Raw genomic sequence first — 15,752 nt, forward strand, 5'->3', positions numbered from 1 at the left:
GCCAGGACTCTCAGCATTTGTGGGTGCAACCTGATAGGTCCTGTGCACTTAAGCACATCCAGTGGCACAGCCTCCCCGTCTTCCTCAGCAACACGCACCACTCACCTGTTGGACAGCCTGCAAAACACTCACCTTGGCTAAGCAGTGGAAGGCCTTGACATTCGCCCACACTTTGGAGTTGCAGACCACATGCCTCCAGTTCCGTCTGAAATGTCCAAATCACCTTTCAGAAAATCAAACACTGGGCAGAGAAATAGGTTTCTCCCTTGACACAAATGCCAAATATCACCCCCAATAACACAATGGCTCCCAGCTGGCCCTTTCTGACTGTACCTCTTGTCCTCCGCCTTTCATGAATCTCAGGGCCGCTCACGGACCTCCCCACCCAGCCCAAAACGTCCCATCAAGCAGAGCGTCAAGGCTTGACTTTTCTGGTGGCTTCGGCTTTGGAGGAAAGGCGAGGAAGCCTACGGTGTCAGGAAACATGGCCAGTGTAGGACCTACTCATCTCTCATTCCTTCTTTTCGTAGCACCCTCTTCTATGCCCGATACGCTCCACTGCAATGATTTCCTCACAGCCACAAAGCCCAGTGTGGCTGGGCCACACCACATAAATGCCATGCAAAGACCTCACTCATGACACCACACCTCAGCCAGCCTTTGGCCACATCATCTACCTGCCCTGCCATGCACCTTTCACAGAAATGCTCCAGCCTCTAATACTCTCACTTTGAAGGTGCCACCAGGACCCAACACCATGTCCTCAACAGGAGGAAATGAAAAGGTCGAGTTGTGGGAAGGACACCACACCCCACCTCATTACTTGCCAGGCTTTGGCATGCAAGAGCAGCTCACGCCAAATGCTGTCATGCGCAAAGGCTCTCTCGCCCCGCGGGCACTCAAGGACCAGCATAAAAGTCGGCCCTGCGCCTCTCACACTCACACACTCCTCCCGACGCCTTCTCCCCTGCGCCCAACAAGGTGAGCCTGAACCCCACCCCCTTCCTTCACCCGCCCCAACAGGCCTAGCTCTTCATACGCCCTCTGCCCCCAGCCTCAGCAGCCCTTCCGCCTCCCCACTGCCATGCTCCGCAAAACCCCAGGCCTCCCCACTCCCTTGGCTTCCCCCAGCACTGCTTCTCGTGCCCCCAACACCCTCCGACTTCCCAACACCCTCTCTTCCAGGGACCCTCCGCACCACAGACATGTCCTGCTACGACATCTGCCGCCCCTGCGGACCCACCCCGCTGGCTAACAGCTGCAACGAGCCCTGTGTCAGGCAGTGCGAGGACTCCCACGTCGCCATCCAGCCTTCCACCGTGGTGGTCACCCTGCCAGGACCCATCCTCAGCTCCTTCCCCCAGAACACCGCCGTTGGATCCTCCGCATCAGCTGCCGTGGGCAGCAACCTCAGCTCCCAGGGAGTGCCCATCTCCTCTGGAGGCTTTGGAGGATGGGGCCTTGGAGGCTGGGGCCTTGGAGGCCTGGGCTGCTTCTCTGGCAGAAGAGCCTGCTACCCCTGCTAAGGACCCACGCCAGCACCCCTGACAGCAGCTAACAATGCCCTGCAAGCCACTTCATGGACTGAGGATGCTCTCATCTCCGTGCTCTGGGAATAGCCCCCACACAAAATGCATAGCTGCTGATGGTCACTCTGCTTGCACCTCTGACCACGGCCCTTCTCTTTGTGCTCCTTCCTTTTCATGAGTCTTCCTCAATAAAGTTCTAATGCATGCCAGCCTGACACTCCTCCTTTCTTCACTCAACGCTCTTCAGCCAAAGGGACCTGGACAGGCTGCAGAAGCGGGCTCATGTGAACCACATGAGCTTCAACAAGTCCAAGTTCAAGGTGTTGCACCTGGGTCGGGGCAATCCCAGTCAGGAGGACAGACTGGGAGAAGAACTCATTGAGAGCAGCCCTGCAGAGATGGACTTGGGTTGTTCTGGTGGACCAAAGGCTCGACAGGACCCAGCAGTGCACGCCTGCAGCCCAGAAAGCCACCTGCACCCTGGGCTGCTTCAACAGAGGTGTGACCAGCAGGTCGAGGGACGTGATTGTCCCCCTCTGCTCTGTCCTCGTGAGGCACCACCTTGAGCACCTCCCCTATGAAAGAAGGCTCAGAGAGCTCGGGATGTTCAGCCTGGAGAAGTGCAGGCTCTGCGGAGACTTCCTTGAGACCTTTCAGTACTTGAAGGGGTCTTCTGAAAAAGACGGAGAACGTCTCTTTCCTTGGGTAGATAATGATAGCACAAGGGGGAATGGTCTTCAACTAAAAGAGGATAGATTTAGACTAGACATGAAAAGGAAATTCTTCACTGTGAGAGGATGAGGCACTGGAACAGGTTGCCAAGAGAAGTTGTGGTTACCCCAGGCGTGGAGGTGTTCAAGGCCAGCCTGGATGGGGCCTTGGCCAACGTGATCTGGTGGGTGGCATCCCTGCCTCCGGCAGGGGGCTGGAGTTAGATGATCCCTAAGGTCCCTTCCAAGGTGAGCCATTCTATGATTCTATGATGACTCCCACTTCACCCTGTATAAATACACGGTTCAAGATCAGGTTGAAAAGTGCCACAAGACCTCCCCTAGTGTTCTGTTTTTACGTGGCAAGGTTTTGGTAGTGGGGGCTGCAGGGGTGGCCTCTATGAGAACAATCCAGCAGTTGCCCCATGTTTGATAAGGGCCTCTTTCAGCCATCTACAAAGGGACCTGCCGCTGCCCAGTGCTGAGCCAATAAGCGATGTTTTTTGTGCCTCTGTGATCCTACACCTTCACAACAAACACTATCACAGAGTCATATATGTAGGACGTCAGTCACTTCTCCGTAGAAGATGCTATGTAGGCACACAGGGGATATGCTCTCTATAAATCCACGCTGACTACTCTCCATCACTTTTCCGTACTTGAGAACACATTCTGGGAGGATTTCCTTCAGAACCTTCCCAGACTCTGACCTCAGGCTGACCAGGCTGCAGTTTCCCAGACATTCCTCCTTCATCTTTTGAACATAAGAGTGGGATGAGTCTCTTCCACTTTTCAGGAACCTCTCCCAGTCGCCGTGACTTTTCAAAGGTAACTGAGAGAGCTATTTATTGAAAACGTATCAGCCACGACACTCAGCATTTGCAGGTGCAGCCTGTCAGGTCCCACGGACTCCTGCATAACCAGCTACACAGCCTCCCCATCATCCTCGTCAACAAGCTCCAGTGGGACAGCCTACAAAACACTCACCTCGGCAGATCAGGGGCTGCACTTGCCATTCCCCAATCCTCGCAATGCAACCATCACCACTGGGGCCCCATGTTCACAGCTACAAGCAGCATACACACCTCCAGCTCCCCTCTAAAACGTCCATATCGTCTGTCTCAACGTTGAACACCACGCACAGAAATAGGATTCCCCCTTGACCCCCACCACAAAGAACAGCCTAAGGGACTCCCACCAAACTGCAGGAGGCCAAAGCCCCGGCTGTCAACATGCTGGCCCCACAAAAGGGAGCGCTACGGAGTCGCCAACGCAACCCTTTGGGAAGCATGGCAGGACTCCCAACGCACTTAGTCCTGTCAGCCCTAAGACAGGCCCGCGACTACAACATCCTGCTATGCAAACTCCCCTCCTCTGCCTCTTTTGACTGCGGCCCCAAGGACAAGACAGGGAGCCCACTTGCTCCCAGATACATCCTCTACCTACAAGATGACCACCAAGCCACCAATGCAGCACACCAAACAGGAAAGACAAGGGCTAAAAGCAGGCTCGTGAGTTGGGATGAAGGCACGGAGGGAGTGAATGTGATGCAAGTGGTAGCGCATCACGCCCAGCATACCTGAGAAGCCCTGACCAGCCTGCTGGGGATGCCAACAACGGGGGCCCCCTCCTCACAACAGAGCCACCGACCACACCTCAGGAGTGCCAAACCATGACCTCACTGACAACAATGCACTTCTCCCATGTCATGCATGCATCTTCTGCCAGCCCTTTAACGAACCTTCAGGAACTATCCCTTTAATACTCTCACTTGAAATGTTCCGCCACTTCCAACATCCTCAACAGGAGGAAATGAAGATGGAGCATTGTGGGGACAACACACCCCACCTCATTACTTGATGGGTTTTGGCATATAAGAGCAGCTCACGCCAAATGCTGTCATGCGCAAAGGCTCTCTCGCCCCGCGGGCACTCGTGACCCAGCATAAAAGTCGGCCCTGCGCCTCGCACCCTCACACACTCCTCCCGACGCCTTCTCCTCTGCGCCCAACAAGGTGAGCCTAAGCCCCGCTCCCCCCCTTCACCCGCCACACTGGACCCATCTCTCCAGACTCTTTCTGCCCCCAGCCTCAACAGCCCTTCCGCTTCACCACCGCCATACTCCCCAAAGTCCCACCCTAGGCCTCCCCACTCCCTTGGCCTCCCCCAGCACCGCTCCTCACGCCCCCAACACCCTCTGACTTCCCAGCACCCTCTCTTCCAGGGACCTTCCGCACCACAGACATGTCCTGCTACGACATCTGCCGCCCCTGCGGACCCACCCCGCTGGCTAACAGCTGCAATGAGCCCTGTGTCAGGCAGTGCGAGGACTCCCACGTCGTCATCCAGCCTTCCACCGTGGTGGTCACCCTGCCAGGACCCATCCTCAGCTCCTTCCCCCAGAACACCGCCGTTGGATCCTCCGCATCAGCTGCCGTGGGCAGCAACCTCAGCTCCCAGGGAGTGCCCATCTCCTCCGGTGGCTTTGGAGGCTTTGGCCTTGGAGGCCTGGGCTGCTTCTCTGGCGGAAGGGCCTGCTACCCCTGCTAAGGACCCACACCAACACCCCTGACAGAAGCCTCCAACTCCATGCAAGCCAGCTCTTCGACTGAGGACGCACCTCCGCGCTCTTCATAGCGCACAGGCTCCCCAGCCTCGGCTCTTCTTCTCAGGGCACTCCGCACTCTAGCAGGGAACGGGGCCAGTCCATGCTGCCTGGAAACATGGCTGATGGACAGCCTACTCCTCTCTCACTTCCTTGTTCTCCTTCCACCGTCTTCCATGTCCAGTACTCTCCACTGCAATGGCTTACTCCCAGCTACAAACCCACCCGGCACCTCTCATGTGCTGATTCTATTGCAGTGCACGAAGACCTTGGGGCTCTGCGAAAACCTGCTGTACCATGGGACACAGGCTGATGGTTGCACTACTTGCACCACAGAACAGGTCCCTTCTACTCTGCAAGTGTTTGCACTCTTTTTTTCCACAATAAAGTTCTCGTGCATGTCAGCCTGTGATGTCTCCTCTTCCTTTCTGCTCCCAACACTCCTTCAACTTCACTCAACATTAAGCAGGGCTCAGCAGGCCGGCAGGGCCCAAGCCTGTTGCTGTTCAGGAAGCAGCTAGACAGCACTCTTACATGTATCCTGGTTTTTAAACAAGAGGAGTCACAGATTTGATGGACAGACCACTTAGCAGACAACTAATTGGCTGGATGAGCACATTCAAGGAGTAGCGGCCAACACTTCGATGCCCAGGTAGATAAAATGGAGGAGTGCTTTCTCTCAGGGGTCTGTCCTGGGACCTGTGTTATCTCACCTCCTTGCCCCTGACATACACAGTGGGATGGAGCGGGCCCTCAGCAAGTTTGCACATGGCACCAAGCTCTGTGGGGGGGCTGACACCTTAGAGGAAAGGGATGCCATCTGGAAGGACCTTGACAGGCTTGACAGGTGGGCCCAAGCAAACCTCAAGGAGTTCAACAAGGCCGAATGCAAAGTCCTGCATTTGGGTCGAGACAATCCCCAACATCAATACAGCCTGAGCAACGAGTGGATTGAGAGCAGCCCCACAGAGAATGACTTGGGGGTATTGGTGGAGAAACATCTCAATGTGAGCCAGCGATGTACACTCGCGGCCCAGAAAGCCAGCCATCTCCAGGGCTGCACCAATAGAAGTCAGCACGCACTGAACTACTCTCTTTCCCATTGGGATTTTCTGGACACCACCCCTGACAGACACCATCAAGACACTTCAATCAACGTCATAGAATGACGGTTGCGCCTCTGAGATGAGGCTGGATCTTGGGCTCACCAAATCCCCAACCATGGCTCTTTCTCAAAGAGACCCGTACTTCCTCAGCTTCTGAATGGCCATGTCATTGGAGCAATCATCAAAGCCTTTACTAAAGGCAAGGTAAGCAACAATTCCTGCTCTCCCCTTGTCCACCCAGCACGTCACTTCAACGTAGAAGACACTGAGAAGGCTCAAGTATGATCTGCTCTTTGTAGATCCATGCTGACTAGTCCCCATCTCTTTCTTACCGTTCATGGGCTTGTCAGTGCTTTGCAGGAGGATTTCTTTCAAAACACTCCCAGCGACGGATGACAGAGCGACCAGCCTGCAGTTTCCCAGACCTTCCTTCGCCATCTTGTTGAACATCAGAGTGGGATGAGTCTATTCCAGTCTTCAGGAACCCAGTCACCAAGAACTTTCAAAGAAAGCTGAATGTAGCCTTGTGAAGATTTCAGCCAGGACTCTCAGCATTTGTGGGTGCAACCTGATAGGTCCTGTGCACTTAAGCACATCCAGTGGCACAGCCTCCCCGTCTTCCTCAGCAACACGCACCACTCACCTGTTGGACAGCCTGCAAAACACTCACCTTGGCTAAGCAGTGGAAGGCCTTGACATTCGCCCACACTTTGGAGTTGCAGACCACATGCCTCCAGTTCCGTCTGAAATGTCCAAATCACCTTTCAGAAAATCAAACACTGGGCAGAGAAATAGGTTTCTCCCTTGACACAAATGCCAAATATCACCCCCAATAACACAATGGCTCCCAGCTGGCCCTTTCTGACTGTACCTCTTGTCCTCCGCCTTTCATGAATCTCAGGGCCGCTCACGGACCTCCCCACCCAGCCCAAAACGTCCCATCAAGCAGAGCGTCAAGGCTTGAGTTTTCTGGTGGCCTTGGCTTTGGAGGAAAGGCGAGGAAGCCTACGGTGTCAGGAAACATGGCCAGTGTAGGACCTACTCATCTCTCATTCCTTCTTTTCATAGCACCCTCTTCTATGCCCGATACGCTCCACTGCAATGATTTCCTCACAGCCACAAAGCCCAGTGTGGCTGGGCCACACCACATAAATGCCATGCAAAGACCTCACTCATGACACCACACCTCAGCCAGCCTTTGGCCACATCATCTACCTGCCCTGCCATGCACCTTTCACAGAAATGCTCCAGCCTCTAATACTCTCACTTTGAAGGTGCCACCAGGACCCAACACCATGTCCTCAACAGGAGGAAATGAAAAGGTCGAGTTGTGGGAAGGACACCACACCCCACCTCATTACTTGCCAGGCTTTGGCATGCAAGAGCAGCTCACGCCAAATGCTGTCATGCGCAAAGGCTCTCTCGCCCCGCGGGCACTCAAGGACCAGCATAAAAGTCGGCCCTGCGCCTCTCACACTCACACACTCCTCCCGACGCCTTCTCCCCTGCGCCCAACAAGGTGAGCCTGAACCCCACCCCCTTCCTTCACCCGCCCCAACAGGCCTAGCTCTTCATACGCCCTCTGCCCCCAGCCTCAGCAGCCCTTCCGCCTCCCCACTGCCATGCTCCGCAAAACCCCAGGCCTCCCCACTCCCTTGGCTTCCCCCAGCACTGCTTCTCGTGCCCCCAACACCCTCCGACTTCCCAACACCCTCTCTTCCAGGGACCCTCCGCACCACAGACATGTCCTGCTACGACATCTGCCGCCCCTGCGGACCCACCCCGCTGGCTAACAGCTGCAACGAGCCCTGTGTCAGGCAGTGCGAGGACTCCCACGTCGCCATCCAGCCTTCCACCGTGGTGGTCACCCTGCCAGGACCCATCCTCAGCTCCTTCCCCCAGAACACCGCCGTTGGATCCTCCGCATCAGCTGCCGTGGGCAGCAACCTCAGCTCCCAGGGAGTGCCCATCTCCTCTGGAGGCTTTGGAGGATGGGGCCTTGGAGGCTGGGGCCTTGGAGGCCTGGGCTGCTTCTCTGGCAGAAGAGCCTGCTACCCCTGCTAAGGACCCACGCCAGCACCCCTGACAGCAGCTAACAATGCCCTGCAAGCCACTTCATGGACTGAGGATGCTCTCATCTCCGTGCTCTGGGAATAGCCCCCACACAAAATGCATAGCTGCTGATGGTCACTCTGCTTGCACCTCTGACCACGGCCCTTCTCTTTGTGCTCCTTCCTTTTCATGAGTCTTCCTCAATAAAGTTCTAATGCATGCCAGCCTGACACTCCTCCTTTCTTCACTCAACGCTCTTCAGCCAAAGGGACCTGGACAGGCTGCAGAAGCGGGCTCATGTGAACCACATGAGCTTCAACAAGTCCAAGTTCAAGGTGTTGCACCTGGGTCGGGGCAATCCCAGTCAGGAGGACAGACTGGGAGAAGAACTCATTGAGAGCAGCCCTGCAGAGATGGACTTGGGTTGTTCTGGTGGACCAAAGGCTCGACAGGACCCAGCAGTGCACGCCTGCAGCCCAGAAAGCCACCTGCACCCTGGGCTGCTTCAACAGAGGTGTGACCAGCAGGTCGAGGGACGTGATTGTCCCCCTCTGCTCTGTCCTCGTGAGGCACCACCTTGAGCACCTCCCCTATGAAAGAAGGCTCAGAGAGCTCGGGATGTTCAGCCTGGAGAAGTGCAGGCTCTGCGGAGACTTCCTTGAGACCTTTCAGTACTTGAAGGGGTCTTCTGAAAAAGACGGAGAACGTCTCTTTCCTTGGGTAGATAATGATAGGACAAGGGGGAATGGTCTTCAACTAAAAGAGGATAGATTTAGACTAGACATGAAAAGGAAATTACTTCAATGTGAGAGGATGAGGCACTGGTACAGGTTGCCAAGTGTAGTTGTGGTTACCCCAGGCGTGGAGGTGTTCAAGGCCAGCCTGGATGGGGCCTTGGCCAACGTGATCTGGTGGGTGGCATCCCTGCCTCCGGCAGGGGGCTGGTGTTAGATGATCCCTAAGGTCCCTTCCAAGGTGAGCCATTCTATGATTCTATGATGACTCCCACTTCACCCTGTATAAATACACGGTTCAAGATCAGGTTGAAAAGTGCCACAAGACCTCCCCTAGTGTTCTGTTTTTACGTGGCAAGGTTTTGGTAGTGGGGGCTGCAGGGGTGGCCTCTATGAGAACAATCCAGCAGTTGCCCCATGTTTGATAAGGGCCTCTTTCAGCCATCTACAAAGGGACCTGCCGCTGCCCAGTGCTGAGCCAATAAGCGATGTTTTTTGTGCCTCTGTGATCCTACACCTTCACAACAAACACTATCACAGAGTCATATATGTAGGACGTCAGTCACTTCTCCGTAGAAGATGCTATGTAGGCACACAGGGGATATGCTCTCTATAAATCCACGCTGACTACTCTCCATCACTTTTCCGTACTTGAGAACACATTCTGGGAGGATTTCCTTCAGAACCTTCCCAGACTCTGACCTCAGGCTGACCAGGCTGCAGTTTCCCAGACATTCCTCCTTCATCTTTTGAACATAAGAGTGGGATGAGTCTCTTCCACTTTTCAGGAACCTCTCCCAGTCGCCGTGACTTTTCAAAGGTAACTGAGAGAGCTATTTATTGAAAACGTATCAGCCACGACACTCAGCATTTGCAGGTGCAGCCTGTCAGGTCCCACGGACTCCTGCATAACCAGCTACACAGCCTCCCCATCATCCTCGTCAACAAGCTCCAGTGGGACAGCCTACAAAACACTCACCTCGGCAGATCAGGGGCTGCACTTGCCATTCCCCAATCCTCGCAATGCAACCATCACCACTGGGGCCCCATGTTCACAGCTACAAGCAGCATACACACCTCCAGCTCCCCTCTAAAACGTCCATATCGTCTGTCTCAACGTTGAACACCACGCACAGAAATAGGATTCCCCCTTGACCCCCACCACAAAGAACAGCCTAAGGGACTCCCACCAAACTGCAGGAGGCCAAAGCCCCGGCTGTCAACATGCTGGCCCCACAAAAGGGAGCGCTACGGAGTCGCCAACGCAACCCTTTGGGAAGCATGGCAGGACTCCCAACGCACTTAGTCCTGTCAGCCCTAAGACAGGCCCGCGACTACAACATCCTACTATGCAAACTCCCCTCCTCTGCCTCTTTTGACTGCGGCCCCAAGGACAAGACAGGGAGCCCACTTGCTCCCAGATACATCCTCTACCTACAAGATGACCACCAAGCCACCAATGCAGCACACCAAACAGGAAAGACAAGGGCTAAAAGCAGGCTCGTGAGTTGGGATGAAGGCACGGAGGGAGTGAATGTGATGCAAGTGGTAGCGCATCACGCCCAGCATACCTGAGAAGCCCTGACCAGCCTGCTGGGGATGCCAACAACGGGGGCCCCCTCCTCACAACAGAGCCACCGACCACACCTCAGGAGTGCCAAACCATGACCTCACTGACAACAATGCACTTCTCCCATGTCATGCATGCATCTTCTGCCAGCCCTTTAACGAACCTTCAGGAACTATCCCTTTAATACTCTCACTTGAAATGTTCCGCCACTTCCAACATCCTCAACAGGAGGAAATGAAGATGGAGCATTGTGGGGACAACACACCCCACCTCATTACTTGATGGGTTTTGGCATATAAGAGCAGCTCACGCCAAATGCTGTCATGCGCAAAGGCTCTCTCGCCCCGCGGGCACTCGTGACCCAGCATAAAAGCGGCCCTGCGCCTCGCACCCTCACACACTCCTCCCGACGCCTTCTCCTCTGCGCCCAACAAGGTGAGCCTAAGCCCCGCTCCCCCCCTTCACCCGCCACACTGGACCCATCTCTCCAGACTCTTTCTGCCCCCAGCCTCAACAGCCCTTCCGCTTCACCACCGCCATACTCCCCAAAGTCCCACCCTAGGCCTCCCCACTCCCTTGGCCTCCCCCAGCACCGCTCCTCACGCCCCCAACACCCTCTGACTTCCCAGCACCCTCTCTTCCAGGGACCTTCCGCACCACAGACATGTCCTGCTACGACATCTGCCGCCCCTGCGGACCCACCCCGCTGGCTAACAGCTGCAACGAGCCCTGTGTCAGGCAGTGCGAGGACTCCCACGTCGTCATCCAGCCTTCCACCGTGGTGGTCACCCTGCCAGGACCCATCCTCAGCTCCTTCCCCCAGAACACCGCCGTTGGATCCTCCGCATCAGCTGCCGTGGGCAGCAACCTCAGCTCCCAGGGAGTGCCCATCTCCTCCGGTGGCTTTGGAGGCTTTGGCCTTGGAGGCCTGGGCTGCTTCTCTGGCGGAAGGGCCTGCTACCCCTGCTAAGGACCCACACCAACACCCCTGACAGAAGCCTCCAACTCCATGCAAGCCAGCTCTTCGACTGAGGACGCACCTCTGCGCTCTTCATAGCGCACAGGCTCCCCAGCCTCGGCTCTTCTTCTCAGGGCACTCCGCACTCTAGCAGGGAACGGGGCCAGTCCATGCTGCCTGGAAACATGGCTGATGGACAGCCTACTCCTCTCTCACTTCCTTGTTCTCCTTCCACCGTCTTCCATGTCCAGTACTCTCCACTGCAATGGCTTACTCCCAGCTACAAACCCACCCGGCACCTCTCATGTGCTGATTCTATTGCAGTGCACGAAGACCTTGGGGCTCTGCGAAAACCTGCTGTACCATGGGACACAGGCTGATGGTTGCACTACTTGCACCACAGAACAGGTCCCTTCTACTCTGCAAGTGTTTGCACTCTTTTTTTCCACAATAAAGTTCTCGTGCATGTCAGCCTGTGATGTCTCCCCTTCCTTTCTGCTCCCAACACTCCTTCAACTTCACTCAACATTAAGCAGGGCTCAGCAGGCCGGCAGGGCCCAAGCCTGTTGCTGTTCAGGAAGCAGCTAGACAGCACTCTTACATGTACCCTGGTTTTTAAACAAGAGGAGTCACAGATTTGATGGACAGACCACTTAGCAGACAACTAATTGGCTGGATGAGCACATTCAAGGAGTAGCGGCCAACACTTCGATGCCCAGGTAGATAAAATGGAGGAGTGCTTTCTCTCAGGGGTCTGTCCTGGGACCTGTGTTATCTCACCTCCTTGCCCCTGACATACACAGTGGGATGGAGCGGGCCCTCAGCAAGTTTGCACATGGCACCAAGCTCTGTGGGGGGGCCGACACCTTAGAGGAAAGGGATGCCATCTGGAAGGACCTTGACAGGCTTGACAGGTGGGCCCAAGCAAACCTCAAGGAGTTCAACAAGGCCGAATGCAAAGTCCTGCATTTGGGTCGAGACAATCCCCAACATCAATACAGCCTGAGCAACGAGTGGATTGAGAGCAGCCCCACAGAGAATGACTTGGGGGTATTGGTGGAGAAACATCTCAATGTGAGCCAGCGATGTACACTCGCGGCCCAGAAAGCCAGCCATCTCCAGGGCTGCACCAATAGAAGTCAGCACGCACTGAACTACTCTTTCCCATTGGGATTTTCTGGACACCACCCCTGACAGACACCATCAAGACACTTCAATCAATGTCATAGAATGACGGTTGCGCCTCTGAGATGAGGCTGGATCTTGGGCTCACCAAATCCCCAACCATGGCTCTTTCTCAAAGAAACCCGTACTTCCTCAGCTTCTGAATGGCCATGTCATTGGAGCAATCATCAAAGCCTTTACTAAAGGCAAGGTAAGCAACAATTCCTGCTCTCCCCTTGTCCACCCAGCACGTCACTTCAACGTAGAAGACACTGAGAAGGCTCAAGTATGATCTGCTCTTTGTAGATCCATGCTGACTAGTCCCCATCTCTTTCTTACCGTTCATGGGCTTGTCAATGCTTTGCAGGAGGATTTCTTTCAAAACATTCCCAGCGACGGATGACAGAGTGACCAGCCTGCAGTTTCCCAGACCTTCCTTCGCCATCTTGTTGAACATCAGAGTGGGATGAGTCTATTCCAGTCTTCAGGAACCCAGTCACCAAGAACTTTCAAAGAAAGCTGAATGTAGCCTTGTGAAGATTTCAGCCAGGACTCTCAGCATTTGTGGGTGCAACCTGATAGGTCCTGTGCACTTAAGCACATCCAGTGGCACAGCCTCCCCGTCTTCCTCAGCAACACGCACCACTCACCTGTTGGACAGCCTGCAAAACACTCACCTTGGCTAAGCAGTGGAAGGCCTTGACATTCGCCCACACTTTGGAGTTGCAGACCACATGCCTCCAGTTCCGTCTGAAATGTCCAAATCACCTTTCAGAAAATCAAACACTGGGCAGAGAAATAGGTTTCTCCCTTGACACAAATGCCAAATATCACCCCCAATAACACAATGGCTCCCAGCTGGCCCTTTCTGACTGTACCTCTTGTCCTCCGCCTTTCATGAATCTCAGGGCCGCTCACGGACCTCCCCACCCAGCCCAAAACGTCCCATCAAGCAGAGCGTCAAGGCTTGACTTTTCTGGTGGCTTCGGCTTTGGAGGAAAGGCGAGGAAGCCTACGGTGTCAGGAAACATGGCCAGTGTAGGACCTACTCATCTCTCATTCCTTCTTTTCGTAGCACCCTCTTCTATGCCCGATACGCTCCACTGCAATGATTTCCTCACAGCCACAAAGCCCAGTGTGGCTGGGCCACACCACATAAATGCCATGCAAAGACCTCACTCATGACACCACACCTCAGCCAGCCTTTGGCCACATCATCTACCTGCCCTGCCATGCACCTTTCACAGAAATGCTCCAGCCTCTAATACTCTCACTTTGAAGGTGCCACCAGGACCCAACACCATGTCCTCAACAGGAGGAAATGAAAAGGTCGAGTTGTGGGAAGGACACCACACCCCACCTCATTACTTGCCAGGCTTTGGCATGCAAGAGCAGCTCACGCCAAATGCTGTCATGCGCAAAGGCTCTCTCGCCCCGCGGGCACTCAAGGACCAGCATAAAAGTCGGCCCTGCGCCTCTCACACTCACACACTCCTCCCGACGCCTTCTCCCCTGCGCCCAACAAGGTGAGCCTGAACCCCACCCCCTTCCTTCACCCGCCCCAACAGGCCTAGCTCTTCATACGCCCTCTGCCCCCAGCCTCAGCAGCCCTTCCGCCTCCCCACTGCCATGCTCCGCAAAACCCCAGGCCTCCCCACTCCCTTGGCTTCCCCCAGCACTGCTTCTCGTGCCCCCAACACCCTCCGACTTCCCAACACCCTCTCTTCCAGGGACCCTCCGCACCACAGACATGTCCTGCTACGACATCTGCCGCCCCTGCGGACCCACCCCGCTGGCTAACAGCTGCAACGAGCCCTGTGTCAGGCAGTGCGAGGACTCCCACGTCGCCATCCAGCCTTCCACCGTGGTGGTCACCCTGCCAGGACCCATCCTCAGCTCCTTCCCCCAGAACACCGCCGTTGGATCCTCCGCATCAGCTGCCGTGGGCAGCAACCTCAGCTCCCAGGGAGTGCCCATCTCCTCTGGAGGCTTTGGAGGATGGGGCCTTGGAGGCTGGGGCCTTGGAGGCCTGGGCTGCTTCTCTGGCAGAAGAGCCTGCTACCCCTGCTAAGGACCCACGCCAGCACCCCTGACAGCAGCTAACAATGCCCTGCAAGCCACTTCATGGACTGAGGATGCTCTCATCTCCGTGCTCTGGGAATAGCCCCCACACAAAATGCATAGCTGCTGATGGTCACTCTGCTTGCACCTCTGACCACGGCCCTTCTCTTTGTGCTCCTTCCTTTTCATGAGTCTTCCTCAATAAAGTTCTAATGCATGCCAGCCTGACACTCCTCCTTTCTTCACTCAACGCTCTTCAGCCAAAGGGACCTGGACAGGCTGCAGAAGCGGGCTCATGTGAACCACATGAGCTTCAACAAGTCCAAGTTCAAGGTGTTGCACCTGGGTCGGGGCAATCCCAGTCAGGAGGACAGACTGGGAGAAGAACTCATTGAGAGCAGCCCTGCAGAGATGGACTTGGGTTGTTCTGGTGGACCAAAGGCTCGACAGGACCCAGCAGTGCACGCCTGCAGCCCAGAAAGCCACCTGCACCCTGGGCTGCTTCAACAGAGGTGTGACCAGCAGGTCGAGGGACGTGATTGTCCCCCTCTGCTCTGTCCTCGTGAGGCACCACCTTGAGCACCTCCCCTATGAAAGAAGGCTCAGAGAGCTCGGGATGTTCAGCCTGGAGAAGTGCAGGCTCTGCGGAGACTTCCTTGAGACCTTTCAGTACTTGAAGGGGTCTTCTGAAAAAGACGGAGAACGTCTCTTTCCTTGGGTAGATAATGATAGCACAAGGGGGAATGGTCTTCAACTAAAAGAGGATAGATTTAGACTAGACATGAAAAGGAAATTCTTCACTGTGAGAGGATGAGGCACTGGAACAGGTTGCCAAGAGAAGTTGTGGTTACCCCAGGCGTGGAGGTGTTCAAGGCCAGCCTGGATGGGGCCTTGGCCAACGTGATCTGGTGGGTGGCATCCCTGCCTCCGGCAGGGGGCTGGAGTTAGATGATCCCTAAGGTCCCTTCCAAGGTGAGCCATTCTATGATTCTATGATGACTCCCACTTCACCCTGTATAAATACACGGTTCAAGATCAGGTTGAAAAGTGCCACAAGACCTCCCCTAGTGTTCTGTTTTTACGTGGCAAGGTTTTGGTAGTGGGGGCTGCAGGGGTGGCCTCTATGAGAACAATCCAGCAGTTGCCCCATGTTTGATAAGGGCCTCTTTCAGCCATCTACAAAGGGACCTGCCGCTGCCCAGTGCTGAGCCAATAAGCGATGTTTTTTGTGCCTCTGTGATCCTACACCTTCACAACAAACACT

General features: G+C 55.2%; 2 protein-coding genes across 2 annotated transcripts; both read left to right on the top strand.

Moving 5' to 3' along the window:
• The first annotated feature begins 4,482 nt into the window (after window positions 1-4,482).
• Window positions 4,483-5,041, top strand: LOC136789963 (feather keratin 1-like). The gene has a single exon (XM_066991293.1). It carries the CDS (start codon window positions 4,483-4,485, stop codon window positions 4,786-4,788), a length of 306 nt encoding a protein of 101 aa, XP_066847394.1. The 3' UTR covers window positions 4,789-5,041.
• Window positions 5,042-10,596: 5,555 nt separating this feature from the next.
• LOC136789964 (feather keratin 1-like) lies at window positions 10,597-11,459 on the top strand. Its single transcript, XM_066991294.1, has 2 exons — window positions 10,597-10,740; window positions 10,950-11,459. Exons 1-2 carry the CDS (start codon window positions 10,629-10,631, stop codon window positions 11,273-11,275), a joined length of 438 nt encoding a protein of 145 aa, XP_066847395.1. The 5' UTR covers window positions 10,597-10,628; the 3' UTR covers window positions 11,276-11,459.
• The last annotated feature ends 4,293 nt before the right edge of the window (window positions 11,460-15,752 follow it).

This window comes from Anser cygnoides, chromosome 2 (genome assembly GCF_040182565.1).
Source record: "Anser cygnoides isolate HZ-2024a breed goose chromosome 2, Taihu_goose_T2T_genome, whole genome shotgun sequence".
In the NCBI taxonomy this organism is placed as follows: domain Eukaryota; kingdom Metazoa; phylum Chordata; class Aves; order Anseriformes; family Anatidae; genus Anser; species Anser cygnoides.

Coding starts and splice junctions, on each gene's coding strand:
- LOC136789963 (XM_066991293.1), top strand. CDS start 4,483: ATGTCCTGCTACGACATCTGCCGCCCCTGCGGACCCACCCCGCTGGCT.
- LOC136789964 (XM_066991294.1), top strand. CDS start 10,629: ATGCGCAAAGGCTCTCTCGCCCCGCGGGCACTCGTGACCCAGCATAAA. Junction 10,741..10,949: donor TCTCCTCTGCGCCCAACAAG/GTGAGCCTAAGC, acceptor CCTCTCTTCCAG/GGACCTTCCGCACCACAGAC.